This window comes from Mobula birostris, unplaced genomic scaffold (assembly GCF_030028105.1).
Source record: "Mobula birostris isolate sMobBir1 unplaced genomic scaffold, sMobBir1.hap1 scaffold_2940, whole genome shotgun sequence".
Taxonomy (NCBI): Eukaryota; Metazoa; Chordata; class Chondrichthyes; order Myliobatiformes; family Myliobatidae; genus Mobula; species Mobula birostris.
Window position 1 is genome coordinate 15,626 of NW_027275999.1, and position 24,306 is coordinate 39,931.

Consider the following 24,306-nt stretch of genomic DNA (forward strand, 5'->3'; position numbering starts at 1 on the left):
TTTGGCTCCTCCCACTTCCTCCAAACTAAAGGTGTAGCTATGGGCACCCGTATGGGTCCTAGCTATGCCTGCCTTTTTGTTGGGTTTGTGGGTATCTGTCCCCCACTTTTCCTTCGCTACATCGATGACTGCATTGGCGCTGCTTCCTGCACGCATGCAGAACTCGTTGACTTTATTAACTTTGCCTCCAACTTTCACCCTGCCCTCAAGTTTACCTGGTCCATTTCCGACACCTCCCTCCCCTTTCTAGATCTTTCTGTCTCTGTCTCTGGAGACAGCTTATCCACTGATGTCTACTATAAGCCTACTGACTCTCACAGCTATCTGGACTATTCCTCTTCTCACCCTGTCTCTTGCAAAAACGCCATCCCCTTCTTGCAATTCCTCCGTCTCTGCTGCATCTGCTCTCAGGATGAGGCTTTTCATTCTAGGACAAGGGAGATGTCTTCCTTTTTTAAAGAAAGGGGCTTCCCTTCCTCCACTATCAACTCTGCTCTTAAACGCATCTCCCCCATTTCACGTACATCTGCTCTCACGCCATCCTCTCGCCACTCCACTAGGAATAGGGTTCCCCTGGTCCTCACCTACCACCCCAACAGCCTCCGGGTCCAACATATTATTCTCCGTAACTTCCGCCACCTCCAACGGGATCTCACCACTAAGCACATCTTTCCCTCCCCACCCCCCCCGCATTCCCCAGGGATCGCTCCCTACACAACTCCCTTGTCCATTCGTCCCCCCATCCCTCCCCACTGGTCTCCCTCCTGGCACTTATCCGTGTAAGCGGAACAAGTGCTACACATGCCCTTACACTTCCTCCCTTACCACCATTCAGGGCCCCAGACAGTCCTTCCAGGTGAGGCAACACTTCACCTGTGAGTCGACTGGGGTGATATACTGCGTCCGGTGCTCCCGATGTGGCCTTTTATATATTGGCGAGACCCGACGCAGACTGGGAGACCGCTTTGCTGAATATCTACGCTCTGTCCGCCAGAGAAAGCAGGATCTCCCAGTGGCCACACATTTTAGTTCCACACCCCATTCCCATTCTGACATGTCCATCCACGGCATCCTCTACTGTAAAGATGAAGCCACACTCAGGTTGGAGGAACAACACCTTCTATTCTGTCTGGGTAGCCTCCAACCTGATGGCATGAACATCGACTTCTCTAACTTCCACTAAGGCCCCACCTCCCCCTCGTACCCCATCTGTTACTCATTTTTATGCACACATTCTTTCTCTCACTCTCCTTTTTCTCCCTCTGTCCCTCTGAATATCTCTTGCCCATCTTCTGGGTCCCCCCCCCCCGTCTTTCTTCCCAGACCTCCTGTCCCATGATCCTCTCGTATCCCCTTTTGCCTATCACCTGTCCAGCTCTTGGCTCCATCCCTCCCCTTCCTGTCTTCTCCTATCATTTTGGATCTCCCCCTCCCCCTCCAACTTTCAAATCCCTTACTCACTCTTCCTTCAGTTAGTCCTGACGAAGGGTCTCGGCCTGAAATGTCGACTGCACCTCTTCCTACAGATGCTGCCTGGCCTGCTGCATTCACCAGCAACTTTGATGTGTGTTGCTTGAGTTTCCAGCATCTGCAGAATTCCTGTTGTTTGCCCAGAAACTTCAACCACCTCTGTTCTGCCGTCATCCCTGCCAGTATCCTCCTCCAATCCACCTGGACAAGCTCCTCTCTCGTGCCTCTGTAGTTCCTTTTATTCCATTCCATAGCTCAAATGACATCTATAAGTTTGCTGTTGGCAGAATTTCAGATGGTGACGAGAGGGCGCACAGAAGCGAGGTTGATCAGCTAGTTGAGTGGTGTTGCAACATCAGTCCTGCACTCATCATCAGTAAAACCAAAGAGCTTACTGTAATTCACATTTTTCTCTATTATTAAGTATTGCACTGGACTGCTGCCACAGAGACAATGGACTTCACGACATACGCTGGTGATATTAAACCTGGTTCTGATTGTGACTTCTCCCACCCACTCCCCCCCTCCACCGTCATTCAATTTAATCATGATCTGCAGTAGCACAAGAATCGGGTTTATTATCGCTGATGTGCATCTTTTTAGATTAGATTATGAGGACGCACAGTCCTCTTTTATTTTCATTTAGTAATGCATGCATTAAGAAATGATACAATGTTCCTCTGGTGTGATATCACAGAAACACAGGACAGACCAAGACTGAAAAACTGACAAAAACCACATAATTATAACATATAGTTACAACAGTGCAACAATACCATAACTTGATGAAGAACAGGCCATTAGCACGGTAAAAAGTTCCAAGTCACTCTAAAGTCCCACATCTCATGCAGACGGGAGAAGGAAGAAAACTCTCCCTGCTATGCCCGACCACAGTCCGACTCTGAGTTGATCGAAAACTTCGAGCCTCCGAGCAGCCCTCTGACACCGAGCACTGAGCACCATCTCTGCCAAGCACTTTGACTCCAGCCCCAGCTGCCAGCAGCAGGCAAAGCCGAGGATTTTGGGGCCTTCCCTCCAGAGATTCTCGATCGCACAGTAGCAGCGGCAGCGAACCGGGCATTTCAGAAGTTACTGTAGATGTTCCTCTGTGCTCTCACGGCTGTCTCCATCAAATCAAAATTGTGCACGGCCCCTATTTAACAATACAATATCATTTCACCGGAGAGGCTATGGGCGCTGCATCGCGTTGCCGTCTTCTCCTCCCGCCTCAGGTACCTCCTGTATCTAATAAAGTAGCCACTAAGCATATATTCGTGGCCCTGGAGTGGGTCCACAGGGGGTTCACGAGAACAACCCCAGCTATGGGAGGGGGAGGGGAGGGGAGGGAGGGAACATCGACTCAGACCATGAGAGGCCTGTGTCGGGCATTTTCATGCCTTACAAGGCACAGATGTCTGTGTGGGGCGCCACTCCTCGCACAGACTAGAGCAATGTGTGATTAAGTGCCTTGCTCAATGCACAAACACGCTGCCACAGCTATGGGAGGCTTACCGTATGACAAGCGTTTGATGGCTCTGGGCCCATACACAATGTATCCAAAGGGATGCTGTGGGGTGAGGTGCACATTGAGACTTCCCAGAGACTGAAGGACCTGGACAGACTGGACGTGGGGAAGCTGCATCCGTTTGTGGGAGAGTCTAACATCTGAAGGTGCAGCCTTTGTGCCAACTACAAGTCACAAGTGGGACTGGACTCTCCCCACTTACCTGGGTGGAGTTAGTCCTTGCACTCCACATCCACCACATTACCTCCCCCCGCCCATCTACAAGTCAGGAGTGTGATGGGACACTCCCCACTTACCTGGGCTGAGTTAGTCCATGCACTCCACATCCACCACATTACCTCCCCCCCCATCTACAAGTCAGGAGTGTGATGGGACACTCCCCACTTACCTGGGCTGAGTTAGTCCATGCACTCCACATCCACCACATTACCTCCCCCCCCCCCATCTACAAGTCAGGAGTGTGATGGGACACTCCCCACTTACCTGGGCTGAGTTAGTCCATGCACTCCACATCCACCACATTACCTCCCCCCCCCCATCTACAAGTCAGGAGTGTGATGGGACACTCCCCACTTACCTGGGCTGAGTTGGTCCATGCACTCCACATCCAACACATTACCTCCCCCCATCTACAAGTCAGGATTGTGAAGGGACTCTCCCCACTTTTTTTTAAATTTAAGTGCAATCGTGAACAATAGCCAGATCAGATGTGCTGATCAAGTCAACTCATTCTCAGAGAAAACTCTGATAGGCCAATCAGATGGTTCACTGCTGCTCAGCGATAGAACACAAAAAAATCATGTGTACCATTAAGAAACATTAAAGAATAGTAGAAATACTGGAGTCATGATGATCATGGTGAGGTCTGCTGGAGAGAGACATTTATACACATGCTGTCCTCCATAATTCGAAGAGATTGAAGGATAAGGTTGCAGGGTGACAAAACGTGGCAGGAGCACTTGGAACTGCAATGTCTGCAGAACGGACAGCAGTTCCATGCCAGGGTCTACTCTGCCAACCCTTTCTGAACTCGACCCACTTCTGCTGAGGGCTGCGGGCACAGGGAAGCAGCCCTCTCCTACATCTCCATCCAGATATCTATTGGACGTTCCTTCATAATAGCTGGGTCTACATTATGGAACCCCCTCCTCTCGCAGCCCCTTCCCCACACTGATTGTGGCAGGTAAAGTGGGGTGGCAGTTCACCACAACCCTCTCGAGGAGGTAGATTGGTTGGTACGTGCAATAAATGTTGGTGAGGTCGAGAGTCCAAAAACAAAACTGAATAAATTACTTATTTAATTGTGGTGTGGCCGAAGCTGTTTCAGTAATATATGCACAACCTTCGTATTAATATATGCATATTAATAAGATTAATACGAATATTTATTAGCGCCATCCCCCGTTGCTGTGCCTGGGCCAAACCATGTGTCCTTTGAAAGGAAGTCAGTGAAACGCTACTATAAGTGTACGGGCATTAAATAATGCATCTTTTTTTGTAATTTTCACATTTCTTATTTTTAGTAGAATGCATTGATTCTATTTTAAAATGGGATTTAAAAAATATACAACAGGTGGTGCTGGTACGTCACCCTCCTGGAGGAATAGGAAAACCTAATGCGCAGGCGCAGACGGGAGAGGGGTGGGTAGGTGAGGGCGGTCCCCAGAACGGCGCAGGCGCAGTGGGTGGCGGCGGCCGTTGGGATTCAAAGCAGGGAAGGAGAAACCGGTCGGACCGGGAGACGATGGCGGCGGCGGCCTTCCAGCGCTCGTTCGATCCCGAGGACCACGAGCTGGACAAGGGATTCCGGCTGACGGCTCTCTCCGATCTGAAAGGATGAGGCTGCAAGGTCCCGCAGGAGGTGCTGCTCAAACTCCTGCAGGGACTCGAGCCGGAGCCGCAGCCCGACACCGGGGCTGGCGGCGACGACGACAACAGCCAGTTCCTGGGCACCGTCATGCCGCGGATCGGTGAGGACCCCTTCTCGCCCCCTTTTCCCCCTTTCCCCCTTTTCCCCCTTTCCCCCCTCCCCCCTAGACCTCGGCCTCCCTTGGCATGCGAGAGTGCGGCTTGTGGAGCCGCCCGGCCTCGGGGCCGCCTACCGGCCAATCGAGGTACCCATTGTGCGATAGACAGACAGATCAGCCAATAGGGGGAATGACACGTCTATTTGATCGATGGCTGGCCGAGCCACCCAAAGGCGTCGGTGCTTGATTGACAGCAACCGTACTCAGTGGCGCCGCCAATCATCGGGGGCGGGAGCCCAGGTACGAAGGGGATTGGTCTGATACCCCGAGGCGGGTGTTCAGGCTCAGGTGATGGGGCAGGGCATGAACGCACCCTTTGCCCCAGATGGAATCCAGGGAGGAATTTGGACTCCAGGGACCATCGATCCCTGTCACTGCAAATGCCCCTATCAGAATATTGCTCCTTGCCTCGTTTTTGGATGTTCCCCAGCCAGGGGGAGAGGAGCCTGGGTGGGGTGGGCAAGATCTCGGGAAAGCAGCCTGATCTATGCTGAACTGGGGGAGGACTTTGCCCCAGGAAAATGGCGAGGTTGTGGTTTGGTGGAGGGGACCTACCCCCCCCCGAACAGGACTGCCATTTACCCGAAGGTTGGCCACCCATTTGCCCTCTCCCGAATTTAAAGAGTGGAGTCTCAAAAAGACTCTGCAGGGGGAGGAAGTGGGGTGATTGCAGTAATTTGTCAACTGGAAGGTCTATCCAATCGCCCACCCTCTCTTGTCCCTGCTCACATTGCTGCCGTGAACACTCGAGCCATGTAAGATTGAGTTTTCTCTTGATGGGTTCTCAGGTGGTTGTACAGGCTATATATTCTGGTGCAGTGTACTCCCCACACCGTGCATCTCATTGCCCTGAGGACTGTGTAGCCAGCTAGGTGCTGGGACTGCGGGGGAGGAGTGCCACCTGCATTCCATGCACATTCTGCAGCACTGAAGTAGTTTCCCCTGCATATCTTTGCCCAATAGCTCCCCAGGCATTCTGTCAGTCTTTGCGTTTTCTCCCGCCTGTGGGAACTCTTGAGCAACACTGACAAAATGCTGGAGGAATCCACCAGGCAGCGTCTGTGTAGGGGAATAAACAGTCAACATATCGGAATGAGGCATTTCAATCTTCAAAGTAAACTTGCTGTGAAAGTGCATATATGTCAGCATACATAGCCCTGGGATTCATTTCCTTGCAGGCACTCACAGCAGAACAAAGAAATACAAAAGCATCAGTGAAAAACTAAGTAAAAACACAAGTAAAGGGGGACAAGAAACAATGTGCAGAAGAAGACGAGTTACAAATACAGAAACCAAAAATAAATAATATTGAGAACTTCTTGAAAGCAAGTCAAGAATTGTCCACGGTTGTGGAATCAGTTCAGTGTTGGGGTGAGTGAAGTTGTCCACAATGCTTCAGGAGCCTGATGGTTGAGGGGTAATAACTGTTCCTGAACCTGTGGTGAGGGACCTGAGGCTTCTGTACCTCCTTCCCAATGGCAGCAGTGAGGAGAGCGTGAACTGGATGGTGGGGGTTGTTGATGGAAGCTGCTTTCCTGTGACTGTGCTGTGTTCAGTGGTGGGAGGCTTTGCCTGTGATGGACTGGGCTGTGTCCACTACTTAGGCTTTTCTGATCTTGGGCATTGGTGTTTCAATTACCAAACCCCATTATCAAAGAGTCGCCGTTCTAATGAAGGGTCTTAGCCTGAAATAACGACATCTTATTCCGCTCCGTAAACGGTGAGCTCCTCTAACATTTTGTGTGTGTTGTACCTGTAGCAAGCTTTTTGCAAATGTTGACTGAAATGGGGGCAATTTAGATACATGGCCAACATTGTCCCCTCAAATGTCTGCTGGCAGTAGGAACTCCCCTCTCAGCAGCCAGCATTAGATTTCGCACCCCACCTGTCCCCTGCTGCGCGGCTCCTTCCCAGGGCTCGGACTGACACAACCTGACCGTCTGTTGCAGGGATCGGGATGGATTCCTGCGTGATCCCGCTGCGGCATGGCGGTCTCTCCCTTGTACAGACCACAGACTTCTTCTACCCGCTGGTCGATGACCCCTACATGATGGTAGGTTGCTGGTGTTACCTGTGTCATCTTTCCATTGGGTGGGGCAATCTGTTCACTTCACAGTTTCCTTTGATACATCCAGCTACTGAACCACATCCTGAGCAGCTCTGGGCACCACGTCACAGATATCAACTTGCAGGATGCACTGTATTAGGGTGAAGTGTGAACTGTCACTGTATAACACCGGGGTGTGAGTCTGTCACTATATATCAGTGGTGTATGCTACTGGTGGGGACAGGTCTATCACTGTGTAACAAAGGGGTGCGCTACCGGTGGGACGGGTCCATCACTGCAGAACACCTGGGTATGGTAAGGGTGGGCCCGGGTCAGTCACTGTATAACACCAGGGTACAGTACCGGTGGAGATGGGTGTGACAGTGTATCACACTGGGGTATGGTACCGGTGGGGACGGGTCTGTCACTGTGTAACACCGGGGTACGGTACCGGTGGGGACGGGTCTATCACTGTATAACACCGGGGTACGGTACCAGTGGGGACGGGTCTATCACTGTATAACACCGGGGTACGGTACCAGTGGGGACGGGTCTATCACTGTATAACACCAGGGTACGGTACCAGTGGGGACGGGTCTGTCACTATAACACCGGGGTTCGGTACCGGTGGGGACGGGTCTGTCAGTGTATAACACTGGGGTACGGTACCGGTGGGGACGGGTCTGTCAGTGTATAACACCGGGGTACTGTACCGGGGGGGGGGGAAACGGGTCTGTCACTGTATAACACCGGGGTACGGTACCGGTGGAGATGGGTCTGACACTGTATCACACTGGGGTTCGGTACCGGTGGGGACGGGTCTGTCAGTGTGTAACACCGGGGTACGGTACCAGCAGGGGCGGGTCTGTCACTGTATCACACTGGGGTTCGGTACCGGTGGGGACGGGTCTGTCACTGTGTAACACCGGGGTACGGTACCGGCAGGGGCGTGTCTGTCACTGTATCACACTGGGGTTCGGTACCGGTGGGGACGGGTCTGTCACTGTGTAACACCGGGGTACTGTACCGGGGGGACAAGTCTGTCACTGTATAACACTGGGGTACAGTTCCGGTGGGGATGGGTCTGTCACTGTGTAACACCGGGGGATGGTCTCTGACATTACCTTGCCTCACCCCTCACAGTTGAGGACCCATCTGCATCTGGTCAGTGCCTTGTCTTAACCGTGCGACTTCTCCCTCTGCCTTGCCCCAGGGCCGTATCGCCTGCGCCAATGTCCTGAGCGATCTCTACGCCATGGGCATCACGGAGTGCGACAACATGCTGATGCTGCTGAGTGTGAGCCAGAAAATGACAGAGAAGGTAAGGCTGCTGAGGGGAGAGCAAGGGAGCAGTGCCGAATGGCCTCCACTTTCAGGGTGCCTTCACATTGTACAGTGAACCCCAATGAATCACACCAAGATACTGGGGTGATCTTGTGGATGCAGCATCGAGACCATCCTAGCTGGATACATCCTGTCTTGATACAGGAACTGCTATGCCTGTGATATGAGAAATTGCAGCCCTGTCTATCTCTTCTATCTGATACCCATTAACCTATTAAACATTGCAAAGACTAGATAGATAGATAGATATACTTTATTGATCCCGAGGGAAATTGGGTTTTGTTACAACGGCACCAACCAAGAATAGAGCGTAAATATAGCAATACAAAAACCACAAACAATCAAACAACAAAATGCAAACTATGCCAGATGGAAATAAGTCCAGGACCAACTTACTGGCTTGGGGTGTCTGACCCTCCATGGGAAGAGCTGCAAAGTTCGATGGCCAGAGGCAGGAACAACCTCCCATGACGCCCAGTGTGGTATCTCAGTGGAATATGGCCAGAGTCCAACAGCAAAAAATTCAATATCCGGTCTACAAACACGTTCCTTGATCGTAATATGACCAGGATTGCACCATCCGTTGTTAACCAGAACAGCAGGCCCCCAACTCCTTTACGCTTACCGCTCTCTGCACTTCCGGTCAGCCCGAACGGTCTGGGATCCCTCCACGGAAAAGCTTTGGTCGGGTATGTCCTCGTGCAGCCCCTTTTCAGTGAAACACATAACACTGCTCTCCCGAAATGTTCAGGGATTCACAGACACCTCAGTTAATGGTAAGGCTCCATGGCAAAAAAAAATTGGGATAGAGTGGATGTTTCCAGTAGTACGGGAGTCCAGGACCAGAGGGCACAGCCTCGGAATAGTAGGATGTCCCTTTAGAACAGAGAAGAGGGGGAGCTTCTTTCTCCAGAGGGTGTTGAATCTATCGAATTCATTGCCCTAGATGGCTGTGGAGGTGAAGTCATTGGGTATATTTAAAGCAGAGGTTGTTAGGTTCTTGATTAGTAAGGGTGTCTAATTTAAAGGAGAATTGGTCGGGGGGTGGTTCCCATGGATAATTGGCACTGCTGCCTGTAAGGCGTTTGTACGTTCTCCCCATGACCATGTGGGTTTCCTCCCACAGTCCAAAGACGTACCAGTTGGTTGATTGGTCATTGTAAGTTGTCCCGTGATTAGGCTAGGCTTGCCGAGCAGCTTGAAGGGCTGGAAGGGTCTGTTTAACACAGTGTCTCAATAAAATATATAATAAATCAGCCACGATGGAATAGCGATGTAGACTTAATTCAGCTCCTTTGACAAGGTCTTCTCAGAGCCTCAGGAAAGCAGCCAGCATTATGAAGGACCCCTCCCACTCTGGACCTTCTCTCTCCTCCCCTCCATCAGGCAGTAGATACAACTTCTGAAACACATTCCACCAGGCTGAAGCACAGATTCATGCCCCGCTGCTATTGAGACTCCCGAGCGGACTTTTCATAAGCTCAATGATGCATCTTTACCTCAGCCTACCTCATCCTGGAGTCTTCGCGATCCAGCGTTTTGAAAGTCAAGAATGAGGCATAGAACTTTGTTTCCGGGAATTGTAAAGTTTGATGTTGAAAGTTTGCAGCAAGCTGTGGTGCAGAGGGACTTGGGAATGCTCGTGTGCGATTCACAGAAGGTCAGTTTATCAAGGTTATACTGGACGTCAAATACTTTTGAAATTGTTGCTTCCTTAGATAGACGACATGAAGCTGAACACACATAGATTACTTGTATCATGTAGGAATTTGGAGAAATAAATTAACTTTTGAATATAATTTGGATGTGTTCATGGATATGCAGGGCTAATGTCCAGGTGCATGTTAATGGGTCCGGGCAGGATAACGGATCGCTGTGGACCAGATGGGCCTGTTTTTGTGCTGTAGTGCTCTTGGCCGTAAGATTTGGCAGACCAAAGAGCACCTTTCATCGAGCCGATGATCTTCCAGGCGCTGTAGACATTCGTGTCTGCACCCCTGCTGGAAGATATTCCGTCGAGTGGAGAGTCCTCTAAGTCACAAGGACCCGGTCTGCAAGGAGGCGGGTGCTCACCTCAGCCCCATCACAGCCGGCCCAGGGAGAGCCCCTGCTCTGGAGGGGTGGGGGTTGAGATTCCGACTATGCGGGAGAGCTCCCCTCACTGCCGGGTGGGGCCTTGGTGCTTGCTCGTGTAATGCCTGATACTGACGGGGAGGCATTTAAGGTGGCCAGGGCAAAGTTCAAAGATGTGTGGGGTCGTCCTTTCATACAGATGTCTGGAATGGGATTGCAGGGCAGGTGGCGGGGGCAGATATGATAGAGGTTTTAAAGAGCCTCTTAAGCAGGAGCGCAAACGTGCAGAAAGTGGAAAGATATGGGTGTTGTGTATTAGGTCAGCATTTTGTGCATCAAAACATCCAGTGAAATTCATCTTTTGTGCTGATGACCAACAGAGTCTGGGGATGTGTTGGGGACAGCCTCCAGTTTCATGTATTTCTTTGTTAAAATACAGCACGGAATGGAGCCTTCTGGCCCTTCGAGCTGAGCTGCCCAGAAATCCCCAATTTAACCCTAGCCTAATCACAGGAAAATTTATAATAACCAATCAACCTGCCAACCAGTAGGTCTTCCGAACACAGGCGGGGGGGCAATACAGGCAGCAGCAGGAATTGAACCCGGGTCTTTGGAATGTGGGAGGAAACCCCCCAGGGGAACGTACAGACTCCTCTCAGCAGCGGGAGAGCGTTACACTAATTGAGAAGCTTCTAGAAAACATAGAATCGGCTATATCACAATTACTGGAAAATTCACTAAACAATTACGCATATATAGAGGTGATTGTGTAAACGTCACATGCAACATAGGAAAGTTAAATTGTCGGAAAAGTAACAATTCTATACCCCAATCCAGCACGTGACAATAATAAATTTCTTCACATAAAAGAATGGAAGTAGCCCGGGGTGGTGGTAGATCTGGAAGTCCAGGATGGACTGGTGAGGGTGCGCCTGGGAGCGGCACTGTTGGGGTGGGGGGCAGTGCGACGGCGGTTAACGGCCTCTTCTGCCTCTGCCCACCACAGGAGCGGGACAAGGTGGTGCCCCTGATGATCCGGGGCTTCAAGGACGCGGCGGAGGAGGGCGGCACCTCGGTGACTGGCGGGCAGACGGTGGTGAATCCGTGGATCATCATTGGCGGGGTGGCCACCGTGGTCTGCCAACCCAACGAGTTCATCATGTGAGTTGGGCTAGCAGCTCTCGTGTGCATTTCACACTCTCCCTTTCGTAACAGGGTCTGCCAGAAGAGCCAGCAGCAGTGATTGGCTGCCCCTCTCCATTCCGTCTTGTTTGTAAATTTTGTGCTCATAAATAATAGATTCAATTATTATTTAAATAATGAAAGATTACACTGTGCTGTTAAGCAGAGGGACTTGGGAGTGCTTGTGCAATGAATTGCAAAAGTCTGCTTAGCAGGTGCAATGGGATATCATTGCCAGAGGGATTGAGTTTAAGAGCAGTGAGGTTGTGCTGCAAATGTACGGGGTAGTGCTGAGGGTGCACCTCGAGTACTGTGTGCAGTTCCGGTCTCCTTACTTGAGGGAAGATATACTGGCTTTGTGGGCACTGGTAAGTGAGACGGGAATCAGGGCACACAGCCTAATAGATTTGGGGGGAGATAAGGAAGAACTGCTTTACCCAGAGAGTAGTGAATCTGTGGAATTCTCTGCCTAGGGAAGCAGCAAAGGCTACCTCACTAAATAGATTTAAGGCATAGAAGGGGAATTGAGGGTTATGGGGAGAACGAGCTGAGTATACAGCCAGGTCAGCCATAGTCCTGCTGAATGTCGGAGAAGGCTTGACAGGCCAGGTGGCCGACTCCTGCTCCTATTTCTTATGTTCCGTTGCTGTTTCCCAAGGCCCGACAACGCGGTTCCGGGTGATGTGCTGGTGCTGACGAAGCCTCTGGGGACGCAGGTCGCCGTGAACAGCCACCAGTGGTTGGAGAACGTGAGTTGTGGGACAGCGATGTGATGCGTTTGTGGGGGGAGGGGGAAAATGCGTGGGAGGGTGCCCCACGTCCAGTCTCCATCTTGGAGTATCCCCCTTTGCTGACTGACCCACGGACGAATAGCAGGTCTGACCTCGTCTTCGACTGGGGTGAGCTGCTGGTGATTCAGAAGGTCCGCCCCAGCCCCAGGATCTCCACGTCCCGCTGATTCTGGCTGCTTACAGCTTTCAACCTTAAAGCGAAGGTTACTCTCAGGTGCAAAAGTATGTGTGTGCACAGATGCAGTTTTAAAAAAAGCATGCTGCAGTCACAAGCACACAGAATACACAAGAAGAGCATCAACTACACACAAATTTCACAAGAAAGAGCAGAGTTAGAACAAAAAAAAATCATCTTTTTTGTGCAAAGTAATCATAGTTATCTATACTGTTGCCTGTAGTATTCCCTGTATTCCCTGGAGTTTAGAAAAATGTGGGGTGGGGAATCTCATTGAAACCTATCGAATATTGAAAGCAACATACATAAAAATTGCTGGTGAACGCGGCAGGCCAGGCAGCATCTATAGGAAGAGGTACAGTCGACGTTTTGGGCCGAGACCCTTCATCAGGAATCTTGAAAGGCCTGGATAGAGTGGGCGTGGAGAGGGTATTTCCTGTAGTGGGGGAGTCTAGGACCAGAAGATGGTGAATCTGTAGAATTTATTGCCTTGGGTGGAGGCCAGGTAATTTATTTAAAGTGGAGATTGATAGGTTCTTGATAAGTTAGGGGATCAAAGGTTATGTGTAGAAGGCAGGAGTAATAAATCGAGGGTAATAATTAATCAGTCATGATAGAATGGCAGAGCTGACTTGATAGGCTGAATGGCTTAATTCTATTCCTTATGCCTTATGATCTTACTGAGGTAGTGATAATGTAGATCAGTACAGCACAGTATGGGCTATCAGCTCATAAATACTGTACTGATGTATATAAAGCTACACAATGTACACAAAGAAAACATAATATAACCAATGCTTTCCACCTAGCCTTCCATTTTTCTATCATCCACATTACCTGTCTAAGATTCTCTTCAATATTCTTTAATGTATCTGTCTCTACCGTCTCTCTTGGCAGCGCATTCCATGGACCCATAACTATCCCTTAAGTATTTCTCCTCTCACAAATGGATTTCCTCTGGTGTTTGTTACTGCCGCCCTGGGAAAAAGATGCTGGCTGTCTACTCTTATCTACACCTCTCATAATCTTGTACACCTCTGGCAAGTTGCCTCTCATCACCTATTGCTCCAAAGAGAAAAGCCTTGGCTCCTTCAGCCTTTCCTCTGAAGCAGTGCTGTCTAATCTGGGTAAATCTCCTCTGCAGCCTCTTGTTCAGAACCGAATAATTGAAGGATAATTGAATAATTGAAGGTTTCAGGAACGGAACAGTTGAAGGGAAGAAGCTGTTCTTGAACAAAAAAAAGTGGAGCAGTGCAGGGCCTTCAGCCCATGATATTGTGCAGGCCCCTTGACCTACTCTAAGATCAATCTAACCCTTCCCTCTCACAGAACCCTCCCATTTTTCTGTCCTCCATGTGCCTATCTACAGGTCTCTTAAATGTCCTTAATGTATCTGCCTCTACCACCACCCTTGGCAACATATTCCATGCACCCACCACTCTGTGGGTTTAAAAAGAACCCTATACCTCCCTCCATTCACCTTAAAAGTATTCCCTCTTGTATTAGCCATGAGAAGAAGGCTGTCCACTCAATCTAGCAGCCCTGTGAAACCACATCTCATCCTACTCTGCTCCAAGGAGAAAAGCCCTTTCCCCATAAAACATGTTCCCAAATCCAGGCAGCATCCCGGTAAATCTCCTCTGCCCGCTCTTGTTGCAGAGCCAATAGAAGGGTTCAAGAACCGAATGGTTAAAGGGAAGCAGCAGTTCCTGGTGGTGTGGGACTTCCTGAGTTTCCTCTGCCTCTGTTCTATCATAGAAAAGAGGTTTATTGCCCTCGTTCTGTCCCAAGTTTTGATTGCTCCGTCCCTGGCCAGGAGCTCCTCTCTCTGGGGATGGTGGTCGAAGTGTCCGGTTGGATTTTGTGTTGCCCACCCTTCAGCCCCCCGCTCTTCTCGAGCACTAACCCTGCCTCTCCCCTGTCTCTCCGCAGCCCGAGAAATGGAACAAGATCAAGCTGGTGGTCTCCCAGGAGGACGTGGAGCTCGCCTATCAGGAAGCCATGTTCAACATGGCCCGGCTTAACAGAACAGGTAACCCCCTCCGTGCTGATCGCCGCTCCTCCCCTACACGCCTCTGGGGCTGGGGGTGCTGGGCAGGGCCTTTTCTCTGTATATGTAATTGTGTAGTGTTCAGCACAGGACATCCTGTCGATATGATGGATCCCGTGAGATGGGTCTTGGGATTGGCAGGGGACTGTAGGCACTGGAAGTGGCCCTTTGTGCACAGTGTTGTGTCAAACCTAGCTAGACTAATCCCTTCTTTCTATATATATGTATCACCAACAACCAGGCTCAAATTCCCAGCATTGTCTGTAAGGAGTTTGTCCCATTGACCGTGAGGTCTCCTCTGTGTGCTCCATTGCCCTCCCACATTCCAAACAGACGGAGATAAGGGATAGGTCGTTCTGAACATGCTATGTTGGTACCAGAAGCTTGGTTGTTGACACAAAATGACGCATTTCACTGTGTGTTTCGATGTACATGTGACAAATAAAGCTAAACGGTTACACAATGTCTATATCCCTCCGTTCTCTGCACGTTGGCGCTCCTATGATAAGAGGCTTTTAAACGCCTTCACTGCCCATTACCAACGTCCACCACCCTCTATGTGAAAGGACTTGACTGCACACATCTTTGATCGTTTCTCCAGTCACCGTTTCATAGAAAACATAGAATAGTACAGCACAGTACAAGCCCTTTGGCCCACAATGTGCTGACCCTCAAACCCTGCCTGCCATATAACCCCCCACCTTAAATTCCTCCACATACCTGTCTAATAGTCTCTTAAACTTCACGAGTGTACCTGCCTCCACCACTGACTCAGGCAGTGCATTCCACGCACCAACCACTCTCTGAGTAAAAAACCTTCCTCTAATATCCCCCTTGAACTTCCCACCCCTTACCTTAAAGCCATGTCCTCTTGTATTGAGCAGTGGTGCCCTGAGGAAGAGACGCTGGCTATCCACTCTATCTATTCCTCTTATTATCTTGTACACCTCTATCATGTCTCCTCTCATCCTCCTTCTCTCCAAAGAGTAAAGCCCTAGCTCCCTTAATCTCTGATCATAATGCATACTCTCTAAACCAGGCAGCATCCTGGTAAATCTCCTCTGTACCCTTTCCAATGCTTCCACATCCTTCCTATAGTGAGGTGACCAGAACTGGACACAGTACTCCAAGTGTGGCCTAACCAGAGTTTTATAGAGCTGCATCATTACATCGCGACTCTTAAACTCTATCCCTCAACTTATGAAAGCTAACACCCCATAAGCTTTCTTAACTACCCTATCCACCTGCGAGGCAACTTACAGGGATCTGTGGACATGTACCCCGAGATTCCTCTGCTCCTCCACACTACCAAGTATCCTGCCATTTACTTTGTACTCTGCCTTGGAGTTTGTCCTTCCAAAGTGTACCACCTCACATGCCAGGTTGAACCCCATCTGCCACTTCTCAGCCCACTTCTGCATCCTATCAATGTCTCTCTGCAATCTTCGACAATCCTCTACACTATCTACAACACCACCAACCTTTGTGTCGTCTGCAAACTTGCCAACCTGCCCTTCTACCCCCACATCCAGATCATTAATAAAAATCATATTCGTATTGGACATGTTTCTAGCAAGCACAAAGGCCCCGCTTGGCTGGCAGTGAGAGGAGCCCTCGATGGCTGATCCTTCCTGTGTAGTGGGAATGTCAACCCCTCCCCAGCTCAAGCACATACCGTCCTTGGGGACAGTGTGATGAGTTCAACCTGTTTGCAGACTGTGAATTTTCGTGAGGAAGCTCCTTGTCGAGATTTGTCCATACGCCCTCTGCGATGTTCCAGAGGGGACATGGGTGAGGCTGGCTCAGTGAAAGACTCTCTTTGACCTGCCTGAACCGTGCAGTCACCGAGCAATCCGGCTCATCTTGTTTGTGACAAGCTGTTACTCTGTCTCGTCCCATTGATCCGCAACCGGACCGTAGCCCTCCCACCCAGGTACCTATCCAAATATCTCCTAAAATGTTGAAATTGAACCCACTTCCACCACTTCTGCTGGCAGCTCGTTCTATATTCTCACCATCCTCTGAGTAAAGAAGTTCCTCGTAAATATTTCACCTTTCACCCTTTTTGTAATTTATTTTTTATTGAATTTCACCATCAAACGTTTCCACAGGATGTATTTCAGACACTGTACATATATAATCATATAATCATATTTGTCACAGATCTCCACGTAATACTTATCTGAGGTAAAGGAGAGGAAAGAAAGAACAATCGAAAGAAGAAAACTATGTACAGAGTAGGGAGTGATTTTTTTTACAACATATTCATTGACTTGTGAGAATAAAATCAGGCCTATGAGGTGTTATGTAGTTAAGCCATTTTTTTCCAGTATGAATAAAATTGATCCAACTTATGATTAACAGATGCTGTTATCGTCTCCATTTTGTAAATGTCCATTGTAATTTCCATCCATACATTTAAAATTGGGCTCTCCTGTGATAACCATTTTCTGGTAAGGGTCTTTTTACCAGCCACCAGCAGGACATTCATTAAATATTTATCTCTTTTCAACCATTCTTGAGGTATATACCCAAAATATATGGTCTTATTCTCTAAGGGTATTTTACATTTAAAGATGTCTTGTAGGACATTATGTATCCCACTCCAATAGTCTTTGATAACGGGGCATTCCCAGAAAATATGATAATGGTTTGCATTCTGATTTCCACAATTTCTCCAGCAAACAGGGGGGTTACTATCATCGTTGGATTTCTGAGAGGGTGTAATAAAATGTCTTATTAAATTTTTCCACCCGAACTCCCTCCATTTCTGTGAACTGATACATTTCCATTGATACCTCCATATTGTCCAGTCTTCCTCAGATATTATTATCCCTCCTTCCTTCTCCCATTTTGTTTTTCACCTTTCACTCTTAACCTATGAACTTTAGTTCTAGTCTCACCCTAGCTCAGTGGAACAAGCTTGCTTGTACTTACCTGATCTATCCCCCTTATAATTTTCTATATCTCTATCAAATCTCCCCTCTCCCTCCTGTGATCCTGTGAATAAAGTCCTCACCTATTCAACTGTTCCCTGTACCTCGGGTCTCGGCAACATCCTTGTCAATTTTCTGTGTACTCTTTCAGTCTTATTGCTATTTTTGCTGTAGGTAGGTGCCCAGGACGGCGCACTGGCCTCGTCGATGTCTCATACAACTTTAATGTAGCATCCCAATTCCTGCTCTCAGTACTCTGATTTATGAAGGCCAAGGTGCCAAAAGCCTTCTTTACGACCCCATCTACCTGTGACATCACTGTCAAGGAATTCTGGAATCTACCACACTCCTCAGTGCCCTACTGCTCTGTGAAAATCCTACCCTGGTTTGTCCTTCCAAAGTGGAACACCTCACATGTCCACATTAAATTCCATTTGCCATTTTTCAGCCCATTTTTCCAGCTGGTCCTGGTCCCATTTCCAGCTTTGTAGCCTTCCTCGCTGGGCCGTACGCCCACAATCTTAGTGTCTACTGCAAAGTTGTTGATGCAGTTTAGCACACAATCATCCGGATCCTTGATATACTTTCCATCATCTACGAGTCAGGAGTGTGACAGAACACTCCCCACTTGCCTGGGTGGAGTTGGTCCATGCACTCCATATCCGCCACATTGCCTCTCCGCCATCTATGAGTCAGGAGTGTGACGGGACACTCTCCATTTGCCTGGGTGGAGTTAGTCCATGCATCCCATATCCGCCACATTGCCTCTCCGTCATCTGTGAGTCAGGAGTGTGACAGAACGCTCCCCACTTGCCTGGGTGGAGTTGGTCCATGCACTCCATATCCGCCACATTGCCTCTCCGCCATCTATGAGTCAGGAGTGTGATGGGACACTCTCCATTTGTCTGGGTGGAGTTAGTCCATGCACTCCATATCCGCCACATTGCCTCTCCGCCATCTGTGAGTCAGGAGTGTGACGGGACACTCTCCATTTGTCTGGGTGGAGTTAGACCATGCATCCACATTGAAGGCACACAGCACTGTATCTGTAATTGCAACACCACATTCTATTATGGCCTTTGCTTGATGTAATTGTGTTTGGCACTGATCTACACAGAAGTCACGCAGACCAAAGTTTCTCACTGTATTCCTCCACCCACAGCCGCTGGACTGATGCACACATTCAACGCGCATGCGGCCACGGACATCACTGGCTTTGGCATCCTGGGCCACGCGCAGAACCTGGCCAAGCAGCAACGCAATGAGGTCTCCTTCGTCATCCACAACCTCCCCATCATCGCCAAGATGGCGGCCATCAGCAAGGCTTGCGGCAACATGTTCGGCCTCCTCCACGGCACGTCAGCGGAGACTTCTGGTGAGTAGGCAGGGAGCTCTGCCTTCCCCATGGGAGCCGCGGTACTCATGGCATCTCCTACCAGGGCGGGAGGGTACCAGCAGTATAGAAGAGCCATGGTCAGTGTTGATGTGGCGCGCCGTAAGTCTTGGTTCTATGACCTGTGTAATTAGTACCCGCTCCTGCTGTGTGGGTGGGGGGTATGGAATCTAGATGAATTGTGTTAACTTTATTTCGTAACTTCCTTCATTCACATACATGAGGAGTAAAAATCTTTATGTTACGCCTCCATCTAAATGTGCCATGTGCAATCATAGTAATTTATAATAATTCATAATTATTAGAATAGTCGTCAGCGTGATTTCATCAGTCTGATGGCCTGGTGGAAGAAGCTGTCCTGGGGCCTGTTGGTCCTGGCTTTTATGCTGCGGTACTGCTTCCCGGATGGTAGCAGCTGGAGCAGTTTGTGGTTGGGGTGACTCGGGTCCCCAATGATCCTTCAGTCCCTTTTTACACACCTGTCCTTTGTAATTGCCCTGAATCGTGGGAAGTTCACAACTACAGATGCGCTGGGCTGTCCGCACCACTCTCTGCAGAGTCCTGTGATTGAGGGGAGTACAGTTCCCATACCAGGCAGTGATGCAGCCAGTCAGGATGCTCTCAATTGTGCCCTTGTAGAAAGTTCTTGGGATTTGGGGGCCCATACCAAACTTCCTCAGCTGTCTGAGGTGAAAGAGGTGCTGTTGTGCCTTTTTCACCACACAGCTGGTGTGTACAGACCACGTGAGGTCCTCGGTGATGTGGGTGCTGAGGAACTTGAAGCTGTTTACCTTCTGAACCCCAGATCCATTGATGTCAGTAGGGGTTAGCCCGTCTCCATTCCTCCTGTAATCTACAACCAGCTCCTTCGTTTTTGCGACATTGAGGGAGAGGTTGTTTTCTTGACACTACTGTGACCTGTAGGCACTGTTCTCTGTAGGCCGCCTCGTTATTGGTTGAGATAGGGCTAATCAATCTAGTGTCGTTGGCAAATTTAATTCGCAGATTGGAGCTGTGGTTGGCTACACAGCCATGGGTATACAGGGAGTAAAGGAGGGGACTCAGTACACAGCCCTGAGGGGCTCCTGTATTGAGAGTCAAAGGGTTGGAGGTGAGGGAGCCCACTCTTACAACCTGCTGGCGACCTGACAGGAAGCCCAGGATGCAGCTGCACCAGGCAGGGTCAAGGCCGAGGTCTCTGAGCTTCTTGTCGAGCCTGGATGGAACTTTGGTGTTGAATGCTGAACTGTAGTCCAAGAACAGCATTCTCACATAAGCATCCTCCTTCTCCAGATGTGTAAGGATGGTGGGTAGAGCCATGGCTGTTGCGTCATCTGTCGATCGGTTGTGTCGGTAGGCGAATTGTAGGAGATCCAGTGTGGGTGATAGCAAGCTGCAGATGTAATCCTTGACCAGCCCCTCAAAGAATTTGCTTATTATTGAGGTGAATGCGACAGGACGCCAGTCGTTCAGGCATGTTACCTTGGTCTTTTTGGGTACAGGGACAATGGTGGATAATTTGAAGCAGGAGGGCACTCTACACTGGGAGAGGGAGAGATTAAAAATGTCTGTAAGCACACCTGCCAGTCCTGAGTACTTGCCGCTCAGTCCCGCAGCCTTGCGACTGTCCACTGGTTGGAAATATCTGCGTACCTCGGCCTCGGAGATGACCGGGTTGCAGGTTGTAGCGGTGGCTTTCCTCGGAGGCTCAGAGTTAGCGACATCGAACCGAACGTAAAAGCGATTGCGCTCATCTGGGAGAGAGGCCGCAACGTTGGCGGCACCACGACGTTTGGCTCTGAAATCTGCGATGGTATGTAGCCCTCGCCACAAGTCACCTGTGAATCTTCACTCAATCTTCTTATATTTTTTCGCGGCCTTGATAGCTTTGCGCAGATCATAGTTGCTTTTCTTGAGCTCTAGTTGATTGCCAGCGATGTAAGCTCGATGTCGCGCTGTAAGTGCTGCTCACACGGAACTATTGATCCAGGGTTTCTGGTTCGGGAGGACCCTGACCGACTTCTGGGAGACAACATTGTCGATGCATTTCCGGATGAAGCAAGTGACTCCTTCTGTGAACTCAGGAGGTACTTTCATCATGGAAGACATTCCAGCTGACGTCATCGAAGTAGTCCTGCAGCGTGGAGTCCGATTGATCAGACCAACAGTGGACGGTTTTAACTATGGCCTTGGAGTCCGATTGATCGGACCAACACTGGATGGTTTTAACTATGGCTGCCTCTTGTTTCAGCTTCTGCCTGTATATTGGCAGGAGGAGGATCGAAGAGTGGTCTGATTTTCCAAAAGCTGGGCGAAGGAGAGCTTTGTAAGCGTTGCGGAAGGGAGTGTAGCAGTGGTCAAGTGTGTTACTGCCACGAGTGCTCACCTGGATGTGCTGACGAAACTTCATTGAGACTTTCGTCAGTGACGCTCGATTGAAGTCACCGGTGACGATGAAGGCAGCCTCTGGGTGTGCAGTCTCCAGTGTGTTGATGGTCTCGTAGAGTTCCTTGAGAGCCTGGTCAGTAACATCCTGTGGTGGAATGTACACGGCTGTGATGATAACAGCCGTGAACTCCCTACGCAGCCAGTAGAGTCTGCACAGCAGCACCAGGTATTCCAGGTCTGGGGAACAGAAGGATTTGAGTGCATGCAAAGTCCAGGGGTCGCACCAAGCATTGTTGACCCCTCCTCCTTTACTCTTCCCAGTGAAGTTTTTCAACCTGTCTGACCAGAACAGGGAGAACCCAGGGGGCTTGATGGCACGTGCCGGTATCTCTTCCGTCAGCCAGGTCTCCATGAAGCACAAAAGTCTATGGGGGTGGGGCGGGGGAATAAGCTGACACGGACTTTGTGAACGAGTTGTGGAGGAGGGTCGTGGGGCAGATGCTGGGGTCCTTGAGCGTCGCCACATTCTAATGGCTCCATCTTTCTCTCCTCTCCCCTCCGGGAGCGCAGGCGGCCTGCTGATCTGCCTGCCCCGGGAGCAGGCGGCTCGCTTCTGCGCCGAGATCAAGTCGCCCAAGTACGGCGAGGGCCACCAGGCCTGGATCATCGGCATCGTGGAGAAGGGCAACCGGGCAGCGCGCATCATCGACAAGCCCAGGATCATCGAAGTGGCACCCCGTGGCGCTGCCTCGCCCCAGGACAACAATGCCAGCGCCAGCCCTGAGACCCCCTCGTAAGGGGGGGCGGCGGGAGGGAGTGGGCGGTGACCTGCAGGGTGAGTCCCTGTCCCTCGTGGTTGCACCTCCCTCTGCCCTTCCCTTTGACACTCAGATCCCTCCTACTGCCTGAAATTTTTATTTTAAAACCATTGGCCTTCCCTCCTCAAAGCGACTGAATGCCAGAGCAAGGGTTTCCCCTTTGTGAGCCTTCCTTTTACCCTGTTGTTTCTATTTCCCTCTGTTTTCTGTATTGTAAGACCCCACACACATCCCCCTCCCCCAGGGGCTCAAAGGGGGGGCCAGCCAGCTGAGAGAGAGGGGAGTGCAGCAGAGACCCACACAGCCGCCATAGCGTGCATCTTCTGTGTTCACAATTTCCCCCCGAGGATCTTCCTTCAGTTATGTGCGGAGAGGGCGTGTCGGGGACGGAGAGCCCAAATTACCTCAAGCCTCAGACTCGGCTCCTTCTCGCCGGGCCGTGAGGGAGTTTGGGGGACAGAGAGGGGTTGAATGTGTTTTCACGAGTGTGGGAAGCTGGGCTTTGTGTTCACTTAAAAGAGCAAGTCCCTCTGCAGCCCCTTCCTCCTGGGGTCTAGGTTTGGACATCGGGCTCCCCTCCTTCCTTGTGTTAGTAGTGTTGGGGATTATCTGAGCCCACCCCCTCCCTGTCCTTCAGACAGCCATACCTCTCTTCCCTGCCTCCTCCCGCAGACACCTGAGGTGACTCTCCAGCAAAGGGGGAGAAGTTGTCTCTCCCTCCCCACTACCCTCGGTATAACCGAGGACAGGGTCCAGCTCTGGGATCCTGGGTTTTAAAGCAAAAGAGACTGACGCCCTCTTTTTCTTTTCTCGGCCTCGTTTTCCCTGCACCCCACCCCACCCCGCCTTCCCCAAGCCGAGTAACTACACCGGTGATCCCCTTCAATAGGCTGACAGTGATTTAACCGTAGAGTGCAGAGTTAATTATGTGTAGGTGTGAATTTGAAATCAGGGTTTTCTGATAATTGTACAGGGTTCTGTTGTTCAAAAGAAAAATACCCCACCAATTAGTTTGCTGCAGTGTGCGTTTTCCCTTCCCTCTAAACCCCCCACATCGCCGCCCTCTGCAGCGTAGGCGCTCCCTGCTTCCTTTCCACCCCCCCCCCCCACACCCCACCCGCCACCCCTCGTTCCTTGCCCTTGATTGAGCAGCAGGGGCAGGGGGTGAGGGAAGGGCGGGAGGGGGATCGCCTGCGGGCGGCACAACCCGCCTGCCGTTGACCCGCAGACCCGTTGGACGCCAGCCAAGCCCCTCTGCGAATGAAGCCGACCCCCGCAAAGCCCGCCTGGCGACAGGGGGCTGGGAGGATGGCCGACACGGCGAGCCGAGAGGGCTGGGGTACGTCCAGGCCTGCGTATCAACAGCCATGGGTACTTGCCCTACTACTGTCAATCAAAGTAACGGACCAATAAATGAATTTTTTATATAATCTCCCGAGTTTGTGTTTCTTGCTGCTGAAATGTGTGGGTAGCCATGTAACTGGGGTGTTTTAAAATACATTTATTATCAAAATATGGATAAATTCTACAACCTTCAGATTCATCTCCTTGCAGGCAGCCACAAAACAAGAAACTTGAAAGAACCCAATTTAAAAAAAACATTTAAAGTCCAATGTGCAGAGACCGGGAAAGAGAAACAAATTGTGCAAACAGTAAAGCAAACAGCAGCATTCAGAACGAAAGTGAGTCTTTTGACACAAAGCCCAGAGCAGACCCACAGCCTCAGTTCATCACACAGCCGTGCATGTCATCGTGGACCTTGCAGACACAAAGCCTGGAGCAGGACATAGCTTCAGTTTCGGTTTCAGTGCTACGGAGAACGAGTGTACATCACAAAGCAGCAAGCAGAACCGGCCCAACCCTCGCATTGCCTTTTCAGATCTGGCCCGGCGTTTATATGGTCCAAACATCAGCTCAGACCCAGGCCATACCGCATCAATACACTTTGGGACTGGACCCTGCGGTCATGTTCTAGTCCATGCCCAACCTTCCCAAATCGTCCTGGCACTTAGATCGATCCAGTCTTGCTCCCGGTTTCAGTGCTGGGACTCTGGAGTTCCTCCACTCCAACTCTGTTGCGAATGTGC

General features: G+C 50.3%; 1 protein-coding gene across 1 annotated transcript; it reads left to right on the forward strand.

The window, feature by feature from the left end:
- The first annotated feature begins 4,661 nt into the window (after positions 1-4,661).
- LOC140192878 (selenide, water dikinase 1-like) lies at positions 4,662-23,649 on the forward strand. Its single transcript, XM_072250381.1, has 8 exons — positions 4,662-4,965; positions 6,972-7,075; positions 8,283-8,390; positions 11,493-11,647; positions 12,327-12,417; positions 14,567-14,666; positions 18,783-18,995; positions 21,972-23,649. The coding sequence occupies exons 1-8, from the start codon at positions 4,953-4,955 to the stop codon at positions 22,196-22,198; spliced, it is 1,011 nt and encodes a 336-aa protein (XP_072106482.1). The 5' UTR covers positions 4,662-4,952; the 3' UTR covers positions 22,199-23,649.
- The last annotated feature ends 657 nt before the right edge of the window (positions 23,650-24,306 follow it).